The following is a 19,721-nucleotide window of genomic DNA, read 5'->3' as shown; positions in this document are numbered from 1 at the left end:
TATCTCAGTCTGATCAATCAAGCTGCTCACCAGTCTATCAATCTATAGATCTCTATTGATCTATTGATCAGTCTATCAATCACTCTCTGATCTATCGATACATTGATCTATTATCTATTCATCAATCCACCTATCACCCTGTCACTCTCACTCTACTAATCAACTAATCAATCAATCCATTAATCACTGATTATTTCTTGCTCTCAGCTCTCCCCCCATTAATCTTTTGATCGAACAATCAATCAATCAATCTCTCTCCTCCTTCCAATCAATCGATCCCCACCTGCTCTGCTCTTCCTCCTCCTCCTCCTCCTCCCTCGGCTGCTGCTGGACTCCGCTCGGACTCTCGGACTGTCCGTCCGTCCCTCTGTCCCTCTGTCCGTCCCTCTGTCCCTCCCCCAGCCCCGCCCCCCCCGCCCCTCCTTCACCCCCCCAATCAATCAATTCATGGATCAATGGATTTATTTCTCTGCTGTCTCTGCCCATTTATCGATCCTTAGCCTATCAAAAATCGATTATCTGCTGATCATCAGCCTATTGATCCATCTATTGATCCCTGCCAATCATCCAGCGAGTTATTTCTCTATTGATTAATTATTGATCACTAGACTCCCCTTATCCATAATGGGTTGATCACAATTAGTCCACGATCTCTTTATGCATTAATTTATTGATCCATATTTCCATTATTGATCTATTGACCTATTGATGGATCTATTAATCTACTGATGGTTTGATCAATCAGTTTATTGATCTAGAGGGATCTCTATTGATCCATCAGTTAGTCTGTGAATATCTAGTACCAATAAATTGATCTCCAGTCTACTAATTGATCGTCTAATTGGTCTCTATTTTTGTAATGATGAATCCACTGAACCATGATTGACCAATCAGAATAATGATCACCATCGATCATTCCAATGATCCATTATTGATCTATAATCTATTGATCAATGTATCAATCTTAACCTCCCTATTTATCTGTCTCTTGGCCTGTATTCTGATCTGATTGATTGATTGATCTTTAATTGCTCTCTTGATTGATTTATTGACCTTTAACTCCTCTGTTGGTTGATTTCTTTATTTTCATCTCCCTATTGATCAACCCCCTGACCTCTAATCTCGCTATCGATCAGCCCTTCTTTCCATCGATTGATTGATCTGTTGAGCTCTGCTCTCTCTCCTGACCTCGCCGGGCTCTCTGCTGATCACTCACCTGCGGGACTCACCTGTCCGCGGCTCCTGGTTCCTGTCTCAGCTCCCGATGCCGCTGCCGAGCCCTGGGCCGGCCGTTCTCACCCCGCCATGGCCCTGCCCTGCCCCCTCCTGCCCCGCTCCTATTTAAGGCCGCCCCGGGCCCGGTTAACGTTTGACTCCGGACCCGGCCATGGGTCGGTGGAGACGCTCCCGGGGCGGAAGCGCCGGTGCCGACCCCGCCAGGACAGCCCCGGCGAGTCCGTCAATCCATCCTCATCCTCACCCCCGGGCAGCTGCGGACCCCCGGCCCCCCCCGGTGCTGGCCCTCCAGGGTGGATCATTGATGGGGGGAAGCGCCGGGGGCTCTGAACCGCGGCCCCGGGAGCCCCTTGGACCCCGGGAGCCCCTTGGACCCCGGGCCGGAGGGCGGCGGGGGCAGCGGAGCGTGGGCGGGATGGGGGCGGGGGTGTCACCCGGTCTGGGGTCAGGGGACAGGCGGGAATGGCGCGGGATGGGCACGTGGATCCGCGGGAACGTGGGAATTCCGGGATTCTGGAACTGTCGGCATGTCGGGATCCTGGGGGATCGGGGATTCGGGGTCCGCAGTCCTCGGTGCTTGGGGTCCCGGGGTCTTTGGGATCCCAGAGCCCCCCAGATCCCCGAGCTCTGGGATGTCTGGGCACCCTGGGGTTGGGATCTTGAGTCCCTGGGATCCCGGGGATCCACACACCTGAATCCTCGGGATCCTGGGTCTTTGGGGGGTCCAGGATCAGGGGGTGTGGGTCCTTGGCACCCTGGGCACCCGGACATGGGGATCCTCAGAATCCCAAATGGTCAGAATCCCAAACGGTCAGAATCCCCAATCCTCGGGATCCCCAATCCTCAGAATCCCAAATCCTCGGGATCCACAATCCTCAGGATCCCAAATCCTCGGGATCCCCAATCCTCAGAATCCCGGATCCTCGGGGTCCCCAATCCTCGGGATCCCCAATCTTCGGGATCCCCAATCCTTGGGATCCACAATCCTCAGAATCCCGGATCCTCAGGGTCCCCAATCCTCGGGATCCCCAATCCTCGGTGTCCCGGATCCCTCCCGCACTCTCTCCTGGCATTTTCCATCCCGGCAGCTCGGAGGGGAGGGGCGGGGGTCCCGCGGTGCCGAGGCCGCGGTGTCCCGCTGGTTCCCGTGTTTTCCTTCGGGGCGGGACGGGCCCGGCTGCGCGGGACCCCCCGCGGCCGTGGGAAAACAACCCCCACCCCCACCCCCACCGGCCGCGGTTCACACGGGTTTTGCTTTTATTGTTTTTTTTATTCCAGCACGGCCGAACCGACCTCAATGTGGCGATTTTGGGGGGCCCCGGCGCCCCTCCCTCTCTGCAGGGAGGGACAGCCGGGTCCCCTCATGTCACTGCTGTCCCTTTGATCTTTGGGGGGGCTTGAGCCCTCTCTGCCCCCCGAATCCTGCTCATTCATCCAGCGGGGGCATCGAGGGCTGAGGGTTTTGGGGGTGCCCTGGGTGGGGGGCACTAATGGGGCGCTGTGGAGTTGCTGGGCTGGGGGGGCTGGAGCGGGACCTGGAGATGGGCTTGGTCCTTCTGGGATCGTTTCCTGGTGGGGAGAGATGGAGGGCGGGATGAGGGGGGGTCTGGGAGGGGTTCATGGTGCTGGTCCATCTGTCCATCTGTCCATCTGTCTGTCCATCCATCATCCAACCATCCATCTATCTGTCTGTCCATCATCCATCCATCCATCCATCTATCCATCCATCCATCCATCCATCCATCCATCTATCCATCCATCCATCCATCTATCTGTCTGTCCATCATCCATCCATCCATTTTTCTATCTGTCCATCCATCATCCATCCATCCATTCATCATCCATCCATCAATCTGTCTGTCTGTCCATCCATCTATCCATCCATCCATCCATTTATCTATCTGTCTGTCCATCATCCATCCATCCATTCATCATCCAACCATCCATCCATCATCCACCCATCAACCCCTCCTCATCCTCCACCCCTCCCCTCCCCTCATCCTCTGCAGCCCCACCTTCCCTCCACCTCCTCCACGGTTTCTGGCAGCGCCATGCCGCGTGTCTCGGGCAGGAACGCGGCCACCAGCCCCGACACCACGGGCGCGGTGCCGTAGATGACAAAGGGCAGCGCCGGGAAGAGCTCGCCCGCCATCTTCACCAGGGGCGCCATGATGCTGCCCAGCCGCGACATGGTGTTGGCCAAGCCCATGCCCGTCTGCCTGTGGGACGCCCAGAGCTCCTGAGGGCACCTGAGGCACCTGGGGCACCGCCCCGACCACGCCCCGGCCACGCCCGTCCTTACCGGATCACGGTGGGGTAGAGCTCGCCCGTGTAGAGGAAGACGCAGTTGAAGGACGCGGCCAAACAACCTTTGCCAAAAACGGCCAGGGCTGTCCGGAGTGTCCGAAGGTCTGTGGGGACACCTGGGAGTCACCTCAGTGTCCCCACTCGGGCCACTCAACAACAGAGGAGCCCAAACACCAGGATTTGAGGCAAATCCCCCATAAAAAGCTCAAAATGACCCAACCTGAGGGTCCCACCAACGGGTTGGGCTCATCCCAGGGGGTTGGAGATGAGGGGACACCCCGGCACCCCCTCGGCCTCACCTCGTGGCACCAAGGTGTTGGCCAGGATGGCCAGGCCGGCCAGGACGAGGGCCAAGGCCTGGGTGAAGCGGCGCCCCACGTAGGTGATGGTGAGCACCGACACCAGCTTGGCCGGGATGTCCACGGCGCCGAAGATCAGCTGGATGATGTAGATGTTGAACTCAAAGTTCTGCAGGTCCATGGCCAGACCGTAGTAGGCAAAGCTGGTGGAGAACCTGGGCCACGAGGAGGGACAGGAGGTGAAAATGTCACCTGTGGGGGTGTGGGGGGGATGGACAGGGGGATGGACAGGGGGATGGACGGGATGGACAGGGGGATGGACAGGGATGGACAGGGATGGACAGGGATGGACAGGGGGATGGACAGGGGATGGACAGGGGGATGGATGGAGATGGACAGGGGGATGGACACGGGGATTGACAGGGGATGGACAGGGGATGGACAGGGGATGGACAGGGGATGGACAGGGGATGGACAGGGGGATGGATGGAGATGGACAGGGGATGGACAGGGGGATGGACAGGGGATGGACAGGGATGGACAGGGGATGGACAGGGGATGGACAGGGGATGGACAGGGGATGGACAGGGGATGGACAGGCATGGACAGGGGATGGACAGGGGATGGACAGGGGATGGACAGGGGATGGACAGGGATGGACAGGGGATGGACAGGGGATGGACAGGCATGGACAGGGGATGGACAGGGGATGGACAGGGATGGACAGGGATGGACAGGGGATGGACAGGGATGGACAGGGATGGACAGGGGATGGACAGGGATGGACAGGGGGATGGACAGGGGATGGACAGGGGATGGACAGGGGGATGGACAGGGGATGGACAGGGGATGGACAGGCATGGACAGGGGACGGACAGGGATGGACAGGCATAGACAGGGGATGGACAGGAGGATGGACAGGGGGATGGACAGGGATGGACAGGGGATGGGCAGGGGATGGACAGGGGATGGACAGGAGGATGGACAGGGGGATGGACAGGGGATGGACAGGGGATGGACAGGGGATGGGCAGGGGATGGACAGGGGATGGACAGGGGGATGGACAGGGGGATGGACAGGGATGGACAGGGGATGGGCAGGGGGATGGACAGGGGATGGACAGGGGATAGACAGGGGGACGGACAGGGATGGACAGGGGATGGACAGGGGATGGACAGGCATGGACAGGGGATGGACAGGGGATGGATAGAGGGACGGACAGGGGATGGACAGGCATGGACAGGGGATGGACAGGGATGGACAGGGGATGGACAGGCATGGACAGGGGATGGACAGGGGATGGATAGAGGGACGGACAGGGGATGGACAGGCATGGACAGGGGATGGACAGGGATGGACAGGCATGGGCAGGGGATGGACAGGGGATGGACAGGGGATGGACAGGGGATGGACAGGGATGGACAGGGGATGGACAGGGATGGACAAGGATGGACAGGGGATGGACAGGGGATGGACAGGGATGGACAAGGATGGACAGGGGATGGACAGGGATGGACAGGAATGGATAGAGGGACGGACAGGGGATGGACAGGCATGGACAGGGGATGGATAGGGATGGACAGGGGGATGGACAGGGGATGGATAGAGGGACGGACAGGGGATGGACAGGGATGGACAAGGATGGACAGGGGATGGACAGGGGATGGACAGGGATGGACAGGGGATGGACAGGGATGGACAGGGGGATGGACAGGGGATGGACAGGGATGGACAGGGGATGGACAGGGATGGACAGGGATGGACAGGGATGGACAGGGGATGGACAGGGGATGGACAGGGATGGACAGGGGATGGACAGGAATGGATAGAGGGGCGGACAGGGGATGGACAGGGATGGACAGGGATGGACAGGGCATGGACAGAGATGGACAGGGGATGGACAGGGATGGACAGGGGATGGACAGGGATGGACAGGGGATGGACAGGGGATGGACAGGGGATGGACAGGGATGGACAGGGGATGGACAGGCATGGACAGGGATGGACAGTCCCCCTGTGTCCTGCTGCCCCGGCCCTACCACACGAAGCAGAGGCAGAAGGAGATGCGGCGCAAAACCGGCGTCCGGACCAGGTCAACCACGGTGTGGCGAGTCCTCGACGACGTCATCTCCTTCTCCATGTGGGACCTCAGGGTCTGGAGGGACAGGGGGGGCTCTGGGGTGAGCGTGGGGCAGTGGGGACCCTCCTGTGGCTGGGCAGGGTGGGTGGAAGACGGGAAGGGGGGTCACGGATGGGTGGAAGGGTTGGATGGGGCAGGCAGGGATGGAGGAGATGGAGATGATGGAGATGATGGACGTCCCTGAGGTGATGAAGATGATGGACAGGATGCGTTAGGGATGATGGATCCCAGTGACCATGGATGGACAGCTGACCATGGGGTGGATGTTTAAGGGACCCCCATAAAACACCCCAGGGACACCCTGGGGGACCCGGCCTGAGCCTTTTACTTCTATGTCGAGCTTGTCCCCTTCCTCCTTCTTGCCGTTGATCCTGGCCACCTTCTGGAGCTCCCGCAGGGCCTGGTGGGACCTTCCCACCATGACGAGCCACCGCGCCGACTCTGTCAGCCACCTGCGGGGATGGGCGGGGCAGCGCTGACACTGCCACACCTGCGCCCTGGCACCGCCCCCCGCCCTCCGGCCACCGTCACCACCGCCATCATCATCATCATCATCATCACCGCCATCATCATCATCATCATCATCATCACCGCCATCATCATCATCATCATCACCACCATCATCATCATCATCATCATTGTTATCACCATCATCATCATCACCGCCATCATCATCATCATCATTGTTATCACCATCATCATCATCATCATCATCATCATCACCGCCATCATCATCATCATCATTGTTATCACCATCATCACCATCATCATCATCACCACCGCCATCATCATCATCATTGTCATCATCATCATCATCATCATCACCGCCATCATCATCATCATCATCATCATCATTGTTATCACCATCATCATCATCATTGCCATCATCATCATCATCGCCATCACCAGCATCGCCATCATCATCATCCTTGTCATCATTGCCATCATCATCGTCATCATTGTCATTGTCATCATCGCCATCATCATCATCATCATCATCATTGTCATCACCATCATCATCATCATCATCATTATTGTCATCATTGCCATCATCATCATCACCATCATCATCATCATTGTCATCATTGCCATCATCATCATCACCGCCATCATCATCATCATTGTCATCATTGCCATCATCATCATCATCATCATCATTGTCACCACCGCCATCATTATCATCATCATCATCACCGCCATTGTCATCATCATCCTCGCCATTGCCATCATCACCATCATCATCATCACCATCACCACCATCATCACCATCATCATCATCGCCATCATCATTGCCATTGCCATCATCATCACCATCATCACCATCATCACCATCATCACCATCATCACCATCATCATCATCATCATTGTCATCATCACCATCATCATCATCACCATCACCACCATTATCACCATCATCATCATCATCATCATCATCGCCATTGCCATCATCATCACCATCATCACCACCATCATCCCTCTGTGTCCCCTCTGTCCACCCAGCTGCTCCTGGACATGTCACTGTCCACTCAGCCATTCCGGGACATTCTCTTCACCCAGCTCTGCTCCCACCTTCCCTTTTTCCCAGCTGTCCACGCACCCCCCACCGTTCCCTCCCTCCTCCTCCTCCTCCTCACCAGGAGTAGAGGAAGAAGCCGAAGAAGGGCAGGGACACCACGAGCTGCAGGCGGCGCCAGTCGGGCACGGCGAAGGCGACTCCGGCCAGCAGGAACTGCCCGGCCGTGTAGCAGTAGCCCATGAAGGTGCCCACCAGAGCCCGCATGTGCGTGGGCATCCACTCCAGCGCTGCGGGACACGGCACGTGGCACCGGAGAGACCCCCGGGATGGGGACAGCGCCGGGACCCCCGGGCTGGGGACAGCGCCGGGACCCCCGGGATGGGGACAGCACCGGGAGCCCCGGGATGGGGACAGCACCGGGAGCCCCGGGATGGGGACAGCACCGGGAGCCCCGGGATGGGGACAGCAGTGGGATGGGGACCACAGGTATCCCCAGGGGAACATGGGCAGGTTCTGGGGGGAAATGGACCCACAGGTGTCAGGAGACATGGAGACCACCAGAAAGGTCCCCACAGGTTCAGGGGGCACACGGAGCCCACCAGGATGGAGCCCTGGGCAGGTTCTGGGGTGACATGGACCCTTGGGGGGGCACAGACCCCCCCCCAGGTGGGTGGCCAGGGCAGGTTTTGGGGGTACATGGACCCTTGGTGGGGCACAGACCCCCCCCAGGCGGGTGGCCATGGCAGGTTTTGGTGTGACATGGACCCTTGGGGGGGCACAGACCCCCCCCAGGTGGGTGGCCAGGGCGGGTCCCAGCCCCGCGCTCACGTACAGAGGGAGACGCTGTTGAGGACGATGCCCGAGAAGGCCATGCCCGTCAGGAAGCGGAACAGGCAGTACACGGTGAAGGTGGGGGCGAAGGACGAGCAGGTGCCCATGGCGGCCATCTGCAGGTAGCACCAGGTGAGCACCGAGCGGCGGCCGAACCTGGGCGGGGAGGAGGAGGAGGAGTGGGGGGTGAGGAGGAAGAAATGGGGGTGGAGGAGGAGGAGGAGGGGAGGAGAAAAGGAAGAGGAGGAGGAGACAAAAGGATGAAGAAAGGGGCAGGAGGAGGATGAGGGGGTGAGGAGGAGGAAAAAGGGGTGAGGAGAGGGAAGAGGAATGAGGAAGGTGGGGAAGGTGAGGAAGAGGAAGGGGGGTGCAGAGGAAACAGGGATAAGGAGGAAAAAGGGTAAAGAAAAGAGGAGGAGAAATAGGATGAAGAGGGAGTGAAGAGGAGACAGAGAGAGTGAGAGACCCCCCCAGTGCCCCCCCAGCCTGCAGGACCCCCCTCACCTGTCCGAGAGCCCACCGAAGACTCCGCCCGCCAGGACTCCGGCCATGTAGAGCGACTGCGCCAGCTGCTTCAGCCCCCGGGAGCTGCACACCAGGTCCCACTGCCCAGGGACAGGACACGCCGTGGGACTGAGCTCGGGGTCCCCTCCCCACCCCAAAACCCCCCGCGGTGGCCGGTGAGGTCAGTGAGTGGGCGATGGAAAGGTGGCACTGAAGGTTTGGTCACCCTTCTCATGGCTGGAAGGTCCATCCACGGCTCCTGTGACCCCCTTGTGACCCCGTTGTGACCCTGTTGTGACCCCCTTGTGACCCCGTTGTGACCCTCCTTGTGACCCCCTTGTGACCCTGTTGTGACCCCCCTTGTGACCCTGTTGTGACCTCCCTTGTGACCCTGTTGTGACCCTGTTGTGACCCCCCTTGTGACCCTGTTTTGACCCTGTTGTGACCCTGTTGTGACCTCCCTTGTGACCCTGTTGTGACCCTGTTGTGACCTCCCTTATGACCCTGTTGTGACCCCCTTGTGACCCTGTTGTGACCTCCCTTGTGACCCCCTTGTGACCCTGCTGTGACCCCATTGTCCCCCCCCCATTGATGACCACCAACTCCCCTCCCCTCCTGCTGTTGAGTGAAGATGCTCCAGTTGGGCAAAGCCAACGTTGCGTTGGCAGCAGACCCTCCCTTGGTGCCTCCATCCGTCCCCCACCCACAGGATGAGCCCAAACCCCCCCAATCCCCCCCAAACCCACCTCGGTGACGATGGTGCTGGCGAAGACGCTGCGGTCGTAGACCCATCCGTCGCGGCACGGCTCCGTGGCGGGCGCCGAGCCGTTGGGCGCCGAGCCGTTGGCCTCCAGCTGCCACCACTGGGCGGCCACGAAGCGCCGGCAGCGCTCGCCGCGGGGCAGCCAGAGCCGCAGCAGCGCCTCGGGCTCCAGCCCGCTGCCGTTGGCGCCGGGGCGCAGCCGGCACCGGTGCTCGCCGGTGGCGGCCGTGAAGTTCTGCAGGAGGTTGTGGCTCGCCATCATCAGCACGGGCAGCGACAGCAGCAGCACCGACAGCACCTGGAAGCGCCCCATGCCGCCCACGTGCTCCAGGAGGCTGGCGAAGGCCATGGCGCCGCCGCCGGGGCCATGCAGGGTCGCCCCAAAACCGCCGCCCCAAAACTGCCGCCCCGAAACTGCCCCGGCTCGGCGGCGCCGGGAGGGCTCCTATATAACCCAACCCACGGGCCGTCAGGGTTAATGTTTGATGTCTCCGGGGGGTTTTTGGTGCTTTTCCAGCGGGACAAGGCGAAAGTGAAGCGTGAAGGAGTCCAGGGGTAAAAAAAAAATTGGTGTTTTAAGGGTAAAAGTCTCCGAAAGTGGGGCAAAACTGGAGAGATCTGGGGCAGGAAGACAAGGAGCGCCTGGTTCCTCTTAGTTATTATTTCATGGCATTGTTTCTTTGAGGGGGAAACTGAGGTCTTGGAGAGGGGCTGTCCTGGAGGTTGGGTGGGCATCAGGCTGGGCATGGCAGGGAGAGGAGGGCTCCTGGCCTGGGCCAATGTCCGGCCTGAGGTGGCACCTTTGGGTTAAATTTTAGTGATTCCAGTGGTCAAAAGGCGACCAAAAGGTGCTGACAGAGGTGGCCCTGCCTGGGTCAGCGCATTCCCCACCAGGGGTTAATTTTTCACAGGGATGGTGATGGGGCCAAGGGACACATCAGCATCGGGAGCAAGGGCCGGGGCGGCTTTGGGGGACGGAAATCGGGGAAGGGGCACGGGAGGGGGCGGGGGTGGGATTGGGGAGCTCCTGGTGGGGTTTGGGGGATGCCTCCAGCAGGACAAGGGTTGGTTTGGGGTCGTTGCTTGGGGTCAACGTGGTGCTCTTGGTGCCACCTCGGGGCATGGTCCTGCTTGTGGGGTGTCATGAGAAATTGGGGTCTCGGGTGCCACCTCATTGATGGGGTGTCCTCCTCCTGTGGAGATGACCACAGGGCTGTCCCCTGATTGGGAGGGACCTCAGGGACACAATTCCTGGGGATTGTCCCACGGGAGGTGACTCGGGCGTGGCACAGATGAGACCCCGAGACGTGTCCCCAGCAGAGCTGTTTTATTCCTGCCCCGATGTCCCCCCCCAACGGGAGGTCACCACCGAGGTGTCCCCATCCCCCCTGGAGCTGTGGGGACCCCTGGGGTCCCTCAGGGCTCCTTCAGGGGGGGCCCAGCCTGGGGCTGGAGCGCGATCTTCTCCTTGGGGTCACCTGCTGGCTTCCGCTTGGGCCTGGAGGAGGAGGAGGAGGAGGAGGGTCATGGCACAGGGGGAGTGACCCATCCACTGTCCATCATTGTCCATCCACTGTCCATCATTGTCCATCCACTGTCCATCATTGTCCATCCATTGTCCACCATCCATCCATTGTCCATCCATTGTTCACCTTCCATTGTCCATCACTATTCATCTTCCACGCATTGTCCACCATCCATCCATTGTCCACCACTATTCCTCTTCAACCCATTGTCCACCACCCACCCACTGTCCATCCATTGTCCATCCATTGTCCAGCACCCATCCACTGTCCATCTTCCATCCATTGTTCACCATCCATTGTCCACTGTCCATCCATTGTCCATCCATTGTCCACGACCCATCCATTGTCCACCATCCATTCACTGTCCATCACCCATCCACTGTCCATCCATTGTCCATCCATTGTCCATGACCTATCCATTGTCCACCATCCATTCACTGTCCATTCATTGTCCACCACCCATCCATTGTCCATCCATTGTTCACCTTCCGTTGTCCATCATCCACCCACTGTCCATCCATTGTCCATCCATTGTCCACCATCCATCCATTGTTCACCATCCATTGTCCACTGTCCATCCATCATCCACCCATGGTCCCCCACCCACCCATGGTCCCCCACCCACCCACTGTCCCCCACCCACCGCCATCCGTCCGTCCGTCCGTCGGTGCCCACCCACCTGTTCTCCACCTCCTCGATGGTGTCGGGCAGGGGGGCGTTGAGGGTCTCGGGCAGGAAGGCGGCGGCCACGGCGGCCAGCGCGGGCGCCAGGCCGTAGACGGCGGGCGGCAGGAACGGGTAATACTCGTCCATCATCTTCACCAGCGGCGCCACGATGCCGCCCACGCGCGCCATGGTGCTGCCGAAGCCCAGCCCCGTCTGCCTGCGGCGCCGGGAGCGTCACGGGGGGACAGGGACGGGGACAGGGGGACGGGGGGACGGGGGGACGGGGCTGTACCTGATGGGGGTGGGGTAGAGCTCGGTGGTGTAGAGGAAGACGCAGTTGAAGGAGGCGGAGAGGCAGCCCTTGCCAATGACGGCCAGCGCCGTGCGCACCGTCTGCAGCTCTGCGGGGACACGGGGACACGGGGACAGTGGGGACACGGGGACAGTGGGGACGGGGGGACAGTGGGACATGGGGACACGGGGACAGTGGGGACGGGGGGACACTGGGGACAGTGGGGACACGGGGACAGTGGGGACACTGGGGACACTGGGACATGGGGACACTGGGGACAGTGGGGACATTGGGGACACTGGGACATGGGGACACTGGGGACAGTGGGGACAGTGGGGACAGTGGGGACAGTGGGGACATCGGATACACTGAGGACATTGGGGACACTGAGGACATGGGACACACAGGGATACAGGGACATGGGGACACTGGGGACATTGGGAACACTGAGGACATTCAGGACATCAGATACACTGAGGACATTGGGGACACTGAGTACATTGGGGACACAGGGGACATGGGCATGGGGTCATTGGGGACGCTGGGGACACGGGCACAGCTGGACACGGGGACACCAGGGCTTGGCCACCATGCAGGGACACTCCAGGAAGGTGGGGACAGGAGAGGGAAGGATGAGGATGGAGGGATGGGAGTGTCCATGGTCGGACCCAGGGATGGAGACACGGAGAGGACCCGTGACACGCTGGGGACAGCGGTGGCCAGAGCCCCTCCCCTCCACACCCACCTGTGGGCACAAAGATGTTGGCCACGATGACCAGCCCGGCCAAGAACAAGGCCACCATGAGCGAGAGCCTCCGGCCCACGTAGCTCAGGGACACGGTCACCACCACCTTGGCCGGGAAGTCAACGGCGCCAAAAATCACCTGGATCAGGTAAATGCTGACGCCAAAGTTCTGCAGGTCCATGGCCAGGCCGTAGTAGGAGAAACTGATGGAGAACCTGGAGCGAGGAGGGAGAGGGGGTGACAGTGAGGTGACATCCTTGAGGGACAGGAGGGGACAGGATGCGGGTGGCAGGTGGGGGAGGAGAGGGCTGGGAGGAGGGGCGGGGTCACTGTTGGGTGTGCAGGTGTCCGTCCTTCCCTTCATCCATCCGTGAGTCTGACCAGGTGTCTGTTCATCTGTCCATCTACCCTTCCATCTGGCCATCTGTCCATCCATCCCTGTCCATCTATCCATCCATCCCTATCCATCCATCCCTGTCCATCTGTTCATCCATCCCTGTCCATCTGTCCATCCATCCCTATCCATCCATCCATCCATCCATCCATCCATCCATCCATCCATCCATCCATCCATCCATCCATCCATCCCTGTCTGTCCGTCCATCCATCCATCCATCCATCCATCCATCCATCCATCCATCCATCCCTGTCCATCTGTTCATCCATCCCTGTCCATCTGTTCATCCATCCATCCATCCGTCTGTCCATCCCTTTGTCTATCCCTGTCCATCCGTCCCTGTCCATCTGTCCATCCATCCCTGCCCACCCATCCCTGTGCATCTGTCCATCCATCCCTCTTCATCCATCCCTGTCCATCTGTCCGTCCATCCCCCTCTGTCCATCCCTCCAGCCCCACCAGACGATGGACAGGCAGATGAAGATGTGCCGGATCACGGGGGTCCGGACCAGGTCGGAGACGGTGTAGGAGGATTTCAGAGCCGCCAGCTCCTCCTTCATGTTGGATTTCAACATCTGGGAAACGGGAGAGGTTGGGGAGGGGCTGGAAACGCCCCCTCCCACCCCTCCCCACCCCCGGCACGGGACCACCGGACCTCGACCGTGATCTTGTCGCCCTCCTCCCTGCGGCTGTTGAGGGCGGCCACGCGCTGCAGGACCCGCACGGCGCGCTCGGCCCGGCCCGAGAGCACCAACCACCGCGCCGACTCCGCCAGCCACCTGCGCGGGGAAACTGAGGCACGGCCGCGCCCCCGGCCCCCAGCGCCGCCCCGAGGGGCCCCAGGCCCTACCAGGAGTAGAGGAGGAAGACGAAGAAGGGCAGGGACACGGAGAGCTGCAGCCAGCGCCAGTCGGGCACGGCGTAGGCGACCCCGGCCAGGATGATCTGGCCCAGGGTGTAGGCGAAGCCGGTGATGGCCACGGTGACAGCGCGGTACGGGGTGGGGATCCACTCCACCACTGCGGGGACACGGGGACACACACGGGGACACGGGGACACATGGGGACACGGCTCACTCAGGGTGTCCCCACAGCGCTGGGACCCTCTTGGTCAGCGCGGTCACGCCAGCGCGGTCAGACGTGTCCACGCCGTGGGAGCCCTCCACGGACACCGGGATGTCCCCAACCCTGGACACCGGGATGTCCCCAGCCCTGGACACCGGGATGTCCTTGCTCGTGGACACCGGGATGCCCCCAGCCCTGGACACCGGGATGTCCCCAGCCCTGGACACCGGGATGTCCTTGCTCGTGGACACCGGGATGTCCCCCCCCTATGCCCATTGCATTGTCCCTCCCGTGTCCCCCCGCCCCCGGGCTGTCCCTGTCCCTCCCGTGTGCCCCCGCCCCCGGGCTGTCCCTGTCCCCCCCATGTCCCCCCGCCCCCGGGCTGTCCCTGTCCCTGTCCCCTCACCCAGGCAGGCGATGCTGAGGCCGAAGCCCGACAGCGCCATCCCGCCGGCGAAGCGGAACACGCAGTAGGAGGCGTAGTTGGGGGCGAAGGCCGTGCACGTCCCCATCACCCCCAGCTGCAGGTAGGACCACATCAGCATGGCCTTGCGCCCAAACCTGCAACGGAGCCACTGGGAGCCACTGGGGGACACTGGGGGACACTGGGAGGCAGCAGGGTGAGGTGCCCAGAGTCCCCCAGGGAAACTGAGGCACGGGAGGGGGGGGGTCTCTGCTGCCTTTACCTGTCCGAGAGGCCCCCCAGGACCAGCGCCCCCACCAGCACCCCGGCCATGTAGATGGACTGGGCCATCTGCCGCAGCTGCCGGTAGCCACAGACCAGGTCCCACTGCGGGGACAGGGGGCGAGTGTCAGTGTCTGTCCCTCTTTCTTCGTGTCCATCCATCCCTCCATCCGTCTGTCTGTCCATCCATCCCTCCACCCGTCCGTCTGTCCATCCCTCCCTCCCACCTCACCCCAAATCCCTCCCCTCCATCCCTCCCCCTGTCCCCACGCAGTTGTTGTCCCCTCCCCGCGCTCCCGTCGCGGTGTCCCCGTCCCCACCTCGGTGACGATGGTGGACACGTAGACGCTGCGGTCGTAGTCCCATCCGTCCCGGCAGGGCTCGGTGGCCCGGGGGCCGTCGGTGGCGTTGGCGGGGGGCGATGCCACGTAGCGCCGGCAGGAGCCCAGGGTGACATCGGGGGACCCCAGGGTGACATTGGGCCACCCCAGCGTGGGCCCCAGGGTGTCGTTGGAGGACCCCCAGGTGGCATCAGGGGACCCCGCGGTGCCATCGAGCGTGGCGTGGGTGGCACCGGGTGACACCGAGGCGGCACCGGGAGAGCTCGGGACGGCGCCGGAGCCTCTCGGGGCAGCGGAGGTGGCGCTGGGGACAGCGGGGGTGGCGCTGGGGACAGCGGGGACGCGGCAGCGGTGCGGGGGCACGGCGGCGGTGAAGTTCTGCAGCAGGTTGTGGCTCGCCATGAGCAGGATGGGCACCGCCAGCAGCGCCGTCTGCAGCACCTGGAACCGGCCCAGCCCCCCGACCTGCGCCAGCACCGCGCCGAACGGCATGGCGGGGACACGGGGACACCGCGGGGACACCGCGGGGACACCGCGGGACACTGCTGGCCTTGGGGACACCGCGGGCACGGGGACACTGCGGGCACGGGGACACTGCTGGTGACAGGGACACTGCTGGCCTTGGGGACACTGCGGGCACGGGGACACTGCTGGTGACAGGGACACTGCTGGCCTTGGGGACAATGCGGGCACGGGGACACTTTTGGTGACAGGGACACTGCTGGCCTTGGGGATAATGTCACCCAGGGGGACACCACCATCCATGGGGACAGCAGAGGACACAGGGGGTTGGGGACAGCAGGACATGGAGACACTGGGACAGGGGGACACCCAGGGGACAGAGCCACCCCCAGGGCCATGGGGACAAGGGACAGGGCCTGGACACCACTGGGAGAGCTGAGAGGGGACATGGGGACAGGGGACACGGGGACATGGGGACAAGGGACATGGGACATGGGGACATGGGGACAGGGGACATGGGGATATGGGGACACGGGGACACGGGGACATGGGGACAGGGGGACAGGGGACATGGGGACATGGGGACACGGGGACATGGGGATCCGGAGACAGGGAGGGGACACGGGCCAGGGGACGTGGGCACCCCTGGGGACCGTGTCACCGCCTGCGTCACATGTCCCCAACCCCTCCTGATGTCCCCATCCCCTCCCAGCGTGTCCCTGTCCCCAGGGATGGGGACATCCGGCCAGCTGTGCCTCCGTGTCCCCAAGGTGAAGGGTCCCCTCTGCGATGTCCCCAACCCCTCCCCGATGTCCCCAACCCTTCCCTGATGTCCCCAACCCCTCCCCGATGTCCCCAACCCTTCCCTGATGTCCCCAACCCCTCCTCGATGTCCCCACCGTTCTCTCTCCAGTTTGTCCCAGTGTCCCCCCATGATGTTCCAAATCTGTCCAATGTCCCCTCCCTGAGAAAAACAATGTCCCCAACTCCCCAACAATGTCCCCAAGCCCTCCCTGGTGCCCCAACCTGTCCCTGTGTCCCCCACAATGTCCCCACCCCACCCCATCACCCCCTGCTGTCCCCTTCTGTCCCCCCCTCTCTGTCCCCACCCCGAGGTCCCCCCACTGTCCCCAGCTGTTGTCGCCTCCTCCCGTCTGCTCCCCCAGACCCCACCTGTCCCTCTGTCCCAGGTGTCCCCTCATTGTCCCTGTCACCCTGTGCCACTGTCCCTCCCCACTGTCCCCTCTCTGTCCCCCGCCGTCCCTGTCCCTGTCCCTGCTGTCCCACCTGTCTCCCCGCTCTGTTCTGGCTCCGTCCCGTCCCTGTCGCGGTCCCCATGTCCCACCTGTCCCCTCTGTCCCCCCTGTGTCCCGTTCCTGTCCCTGTCCCCTCTGTCCCCCCTGTGTCCCGTCCCTGTCCCTGTCCCCGCTGTCCCACCTGTGTCCCCGTCCCGTCCCTGTCGCGGTCCCCATATCCCACCTGTCCCCGCTGTCCTCCCGTGTCCCCTCTGTCCCCCCTCTGTCCCCCCATGTCCCACCTGTCCCCTCTGTCCCCCCATGTCCCCCCATGTCCCCACCTGTCCCCCCATGTCCCCACCTGTTCCCCCACCTGTCCCCCCGTGTCCCCCCGTGTCCCCCCGTGTCCCCCGTGTCCCACCTTGTCCCCGTCCCGTCCCAGTCGCGGTCCCCGCGCTCGCTCCCGTTACACAACGAGCCCCGAGCGCGGCTCTCGGTGCCACCGGGATTAACGGGGGGGGGAAGGGGCCGAATTCCAGCGCCGCGGGGGGGTCCGGCCGCCTCCGGGTCCCCCCGCCCGCCGCTCGAGGGGACCCCCTATGGAGCGGCGCCCCAGAGCCCCAACCCACACTTGGGGACCCCAAAGAGCCCCCAGAGATCCCAACAAAGCCCCCACAGAACCCCGGAGTTCCGAAATAGATCCACACAAACCCCTATAAACCCCACAGAGACCCTAGAGACCCCCAGAGCTCCTACAGCCCCCCATAGAGACCCATAGAGACCCCATAGAGACCCATAGAGACCCCATAGAGACCCCATAGACCCCATAGAGCCCCTATAGACCCCACACAGCCCCACAGAACCCATAGAGCCCCTACAGACCCCACACAGCCCCTATAGACCCCACACAGCCCCCACAGACCCCATAGAAACCCTATAGACCCCATAGAAACCCTATAGACCCCATAGAATCCATATAGACCCCATAGAAACCCTATAGACGCCACACAGACCCCACAGACCCTACACAGCCCCTATAGACCCCATAGAGCCCCTATAGACCCCCCACACACCCCACAGACCCCATAGAGACCCCATAGACCCCATAGAGACCCATAGAGACCCATAGACCCCATAGAGACCCCATAGACCCCATAGAGACCCCATAGAGACCCCATAGACCCCATAGAGACCCATAGAGACCCCATAGAGACCCCATAGACCCCACAGACCCCATAGAGCCCCTACAGACCCCACACAGCCCCTACAGACCCCATAGAGCACCTACAGAACCCACACAACCCCCACAGACCCCATAGAGCCCCCACAGACCCCATAGAGCCCCTACAGACCCCATAGAGCACCTATAGACCCCACACACCCCACAGACCCCATAGAGAACCTACAGACCCCACACACCCCACAGACCCCATAGAGAACCTACAGACCCCACACACCCCACAGACCCCATAGAGAACCTACAGACCCCACACAGCCCCACAGACCCCATAGAGCCCCTATAGACCCCATAGAGCACCCCACAGACCCTACACAGCCCCTATAGACCCCACACAGCCCCTACAGACCCCACACAGCCCCTACAGACCCCATAGAGCACCTACAGACCCCACAGAGCCCCTATAGACCCCACACAGCCCCTACAGACCCCACACAGCCCCTACAGACCCCATAGAGCACCTACAGACCCCACAGAGCCCCTATAGACCCCATAGAGCCCCTATAGACCCCACACAGCCCCCACAGACCCCATAGAGCACCTACAGACCCCACAGAGCCCCTATAGACCCCACACAGCCCCTACAGACCCCACACAGCCCCTACAGACCCCATAGAGCACCTACAGACCCCACAGAGCCCCTATAGACCCCACACAGCCCCTACAGACCCCAGAGCACCTATAGACCCCATAGAGCCCCTACAGACCCCACAGAGCCCCTACAGACCCTATAGAGCCCCTATAGACCCCACACAGCCCCACAGACCCCACACAGCCCCTATAGACCCCATAGAGCCCCTACAGACCCCACAGAGCCCCTACAGACCCTATAGAGCCCCTATAGACCCCACACAGCCCCACAGACCCCATAGAGCACCTATAGACCCCATAGAGCCCCTACAGACCCCATAGAGCATCTATAGACCCCACAGAGCCCCTACAGACCCTATAGAGCCCCTACAGACCCCACACAGCCCCTACAGACCCTATAGAGCCCCTACAGACCCCACACAGCCCCTACAGACCCCATAGAGCCCCTACAGACCCCACACAGCCCCTACAGACCCCACACAGCCCCTATAGACCCCATAGAGCACCTACAGACCCCACACAGCCCCTATAGACCCCATAGAGCACCTACAGACCCCACACAGCCCCTATAGACCCCATAGAACCCAATGGACCCCATAGACCCCATAGAGCCCCTACAGATGCCCCCGACCCCCATAAATCCCAAAGAGCCCCTGCAAACCCCTCTAAAGCTCCCCCAGGCCCCTATAGGAGCTCATTAACCGCCCCCTCCCCCCTTTTAGGGTCCTACCCCCCCCCAGCAGGTCCCCATAGATCCTATAAACCCCCGGTGCCCCTGCAGGTCCCTAAATCCCCCCCAGACCCCCCAACCTCCCACCGGTGCCGCAGACCCCAATAAATCCCCTATACACCCCATAACCCCCCACAGGTGCCTGTAACTCACC

General features: G+C 61.5%; 1 protein-coding gene across 1 annotated transcript; it reads right to left on the bottom strand.

The window, feature by feature from the left end:
• Nucleotides 1-2,543: 2,543 nt before the first annotated feature.
• On the bottom strand, nt 2,544-15,543 carry LOC306816336 (solute carrier family 22 member 6-B-like). The gene is made up of 20 exons (XM_079332790.1): nt 15,292-15,543; nt 14,973-15,076; nt 14,693-14,847; nt 14,073-14,241; nt 13,878-14,001; nt 13,682-13,797; nt 12,826-13,040; nt 12,081-12,189; nt 11,802-12,005; nt 11,040-11,094; nt 9,580-10,041; nt 8,834-8,934; nt 8,331-8,485; nt 7,617-7,785; nt 6,311-6,434; nt 5,882-5,997; nt 3,843-4,057; nt 3,539-3,647; nt 3,252-3,455; nt 2,544-2,805 (listed from the first exon to the last, which is right to left on the bottom strand). The coding sequence occupies exons 2-20, from the start codon at nt 15,038-15,040 to the stop codon at nt 2,724-2,726; spliced, it is 2,952 nt and encodes a 983-aa protein (XP_079188916.1). The 5' UTR covers nt 15,041-15,076; nt 15,292-15,543; the 3' UTR covers nt 2,544-2,723.
• Between the last annotated feature and the right edge of the window lie 4,178 nt (nt 15,544-19,721).

The sequence above is a fragment of the Erithacus rubecula genome (assembly GCF_903797595.1).
Source record: "Erithacus rubecula genome assembly, contig: scaffold_526_arrow_ctg1, whole genome shotgun sequence".
Lineage (NCBI taxonomy): Eukaryota > Metazoa > Chordata > Aves > Passeriformes > Muscicapidae > Erithacus > Erithacus rubecula.
The sequence above is the reverse complement of the archived record's forward strand: the minus strand, read 5'-3'. Positions and strand labels throughout refer to the sequence as shown.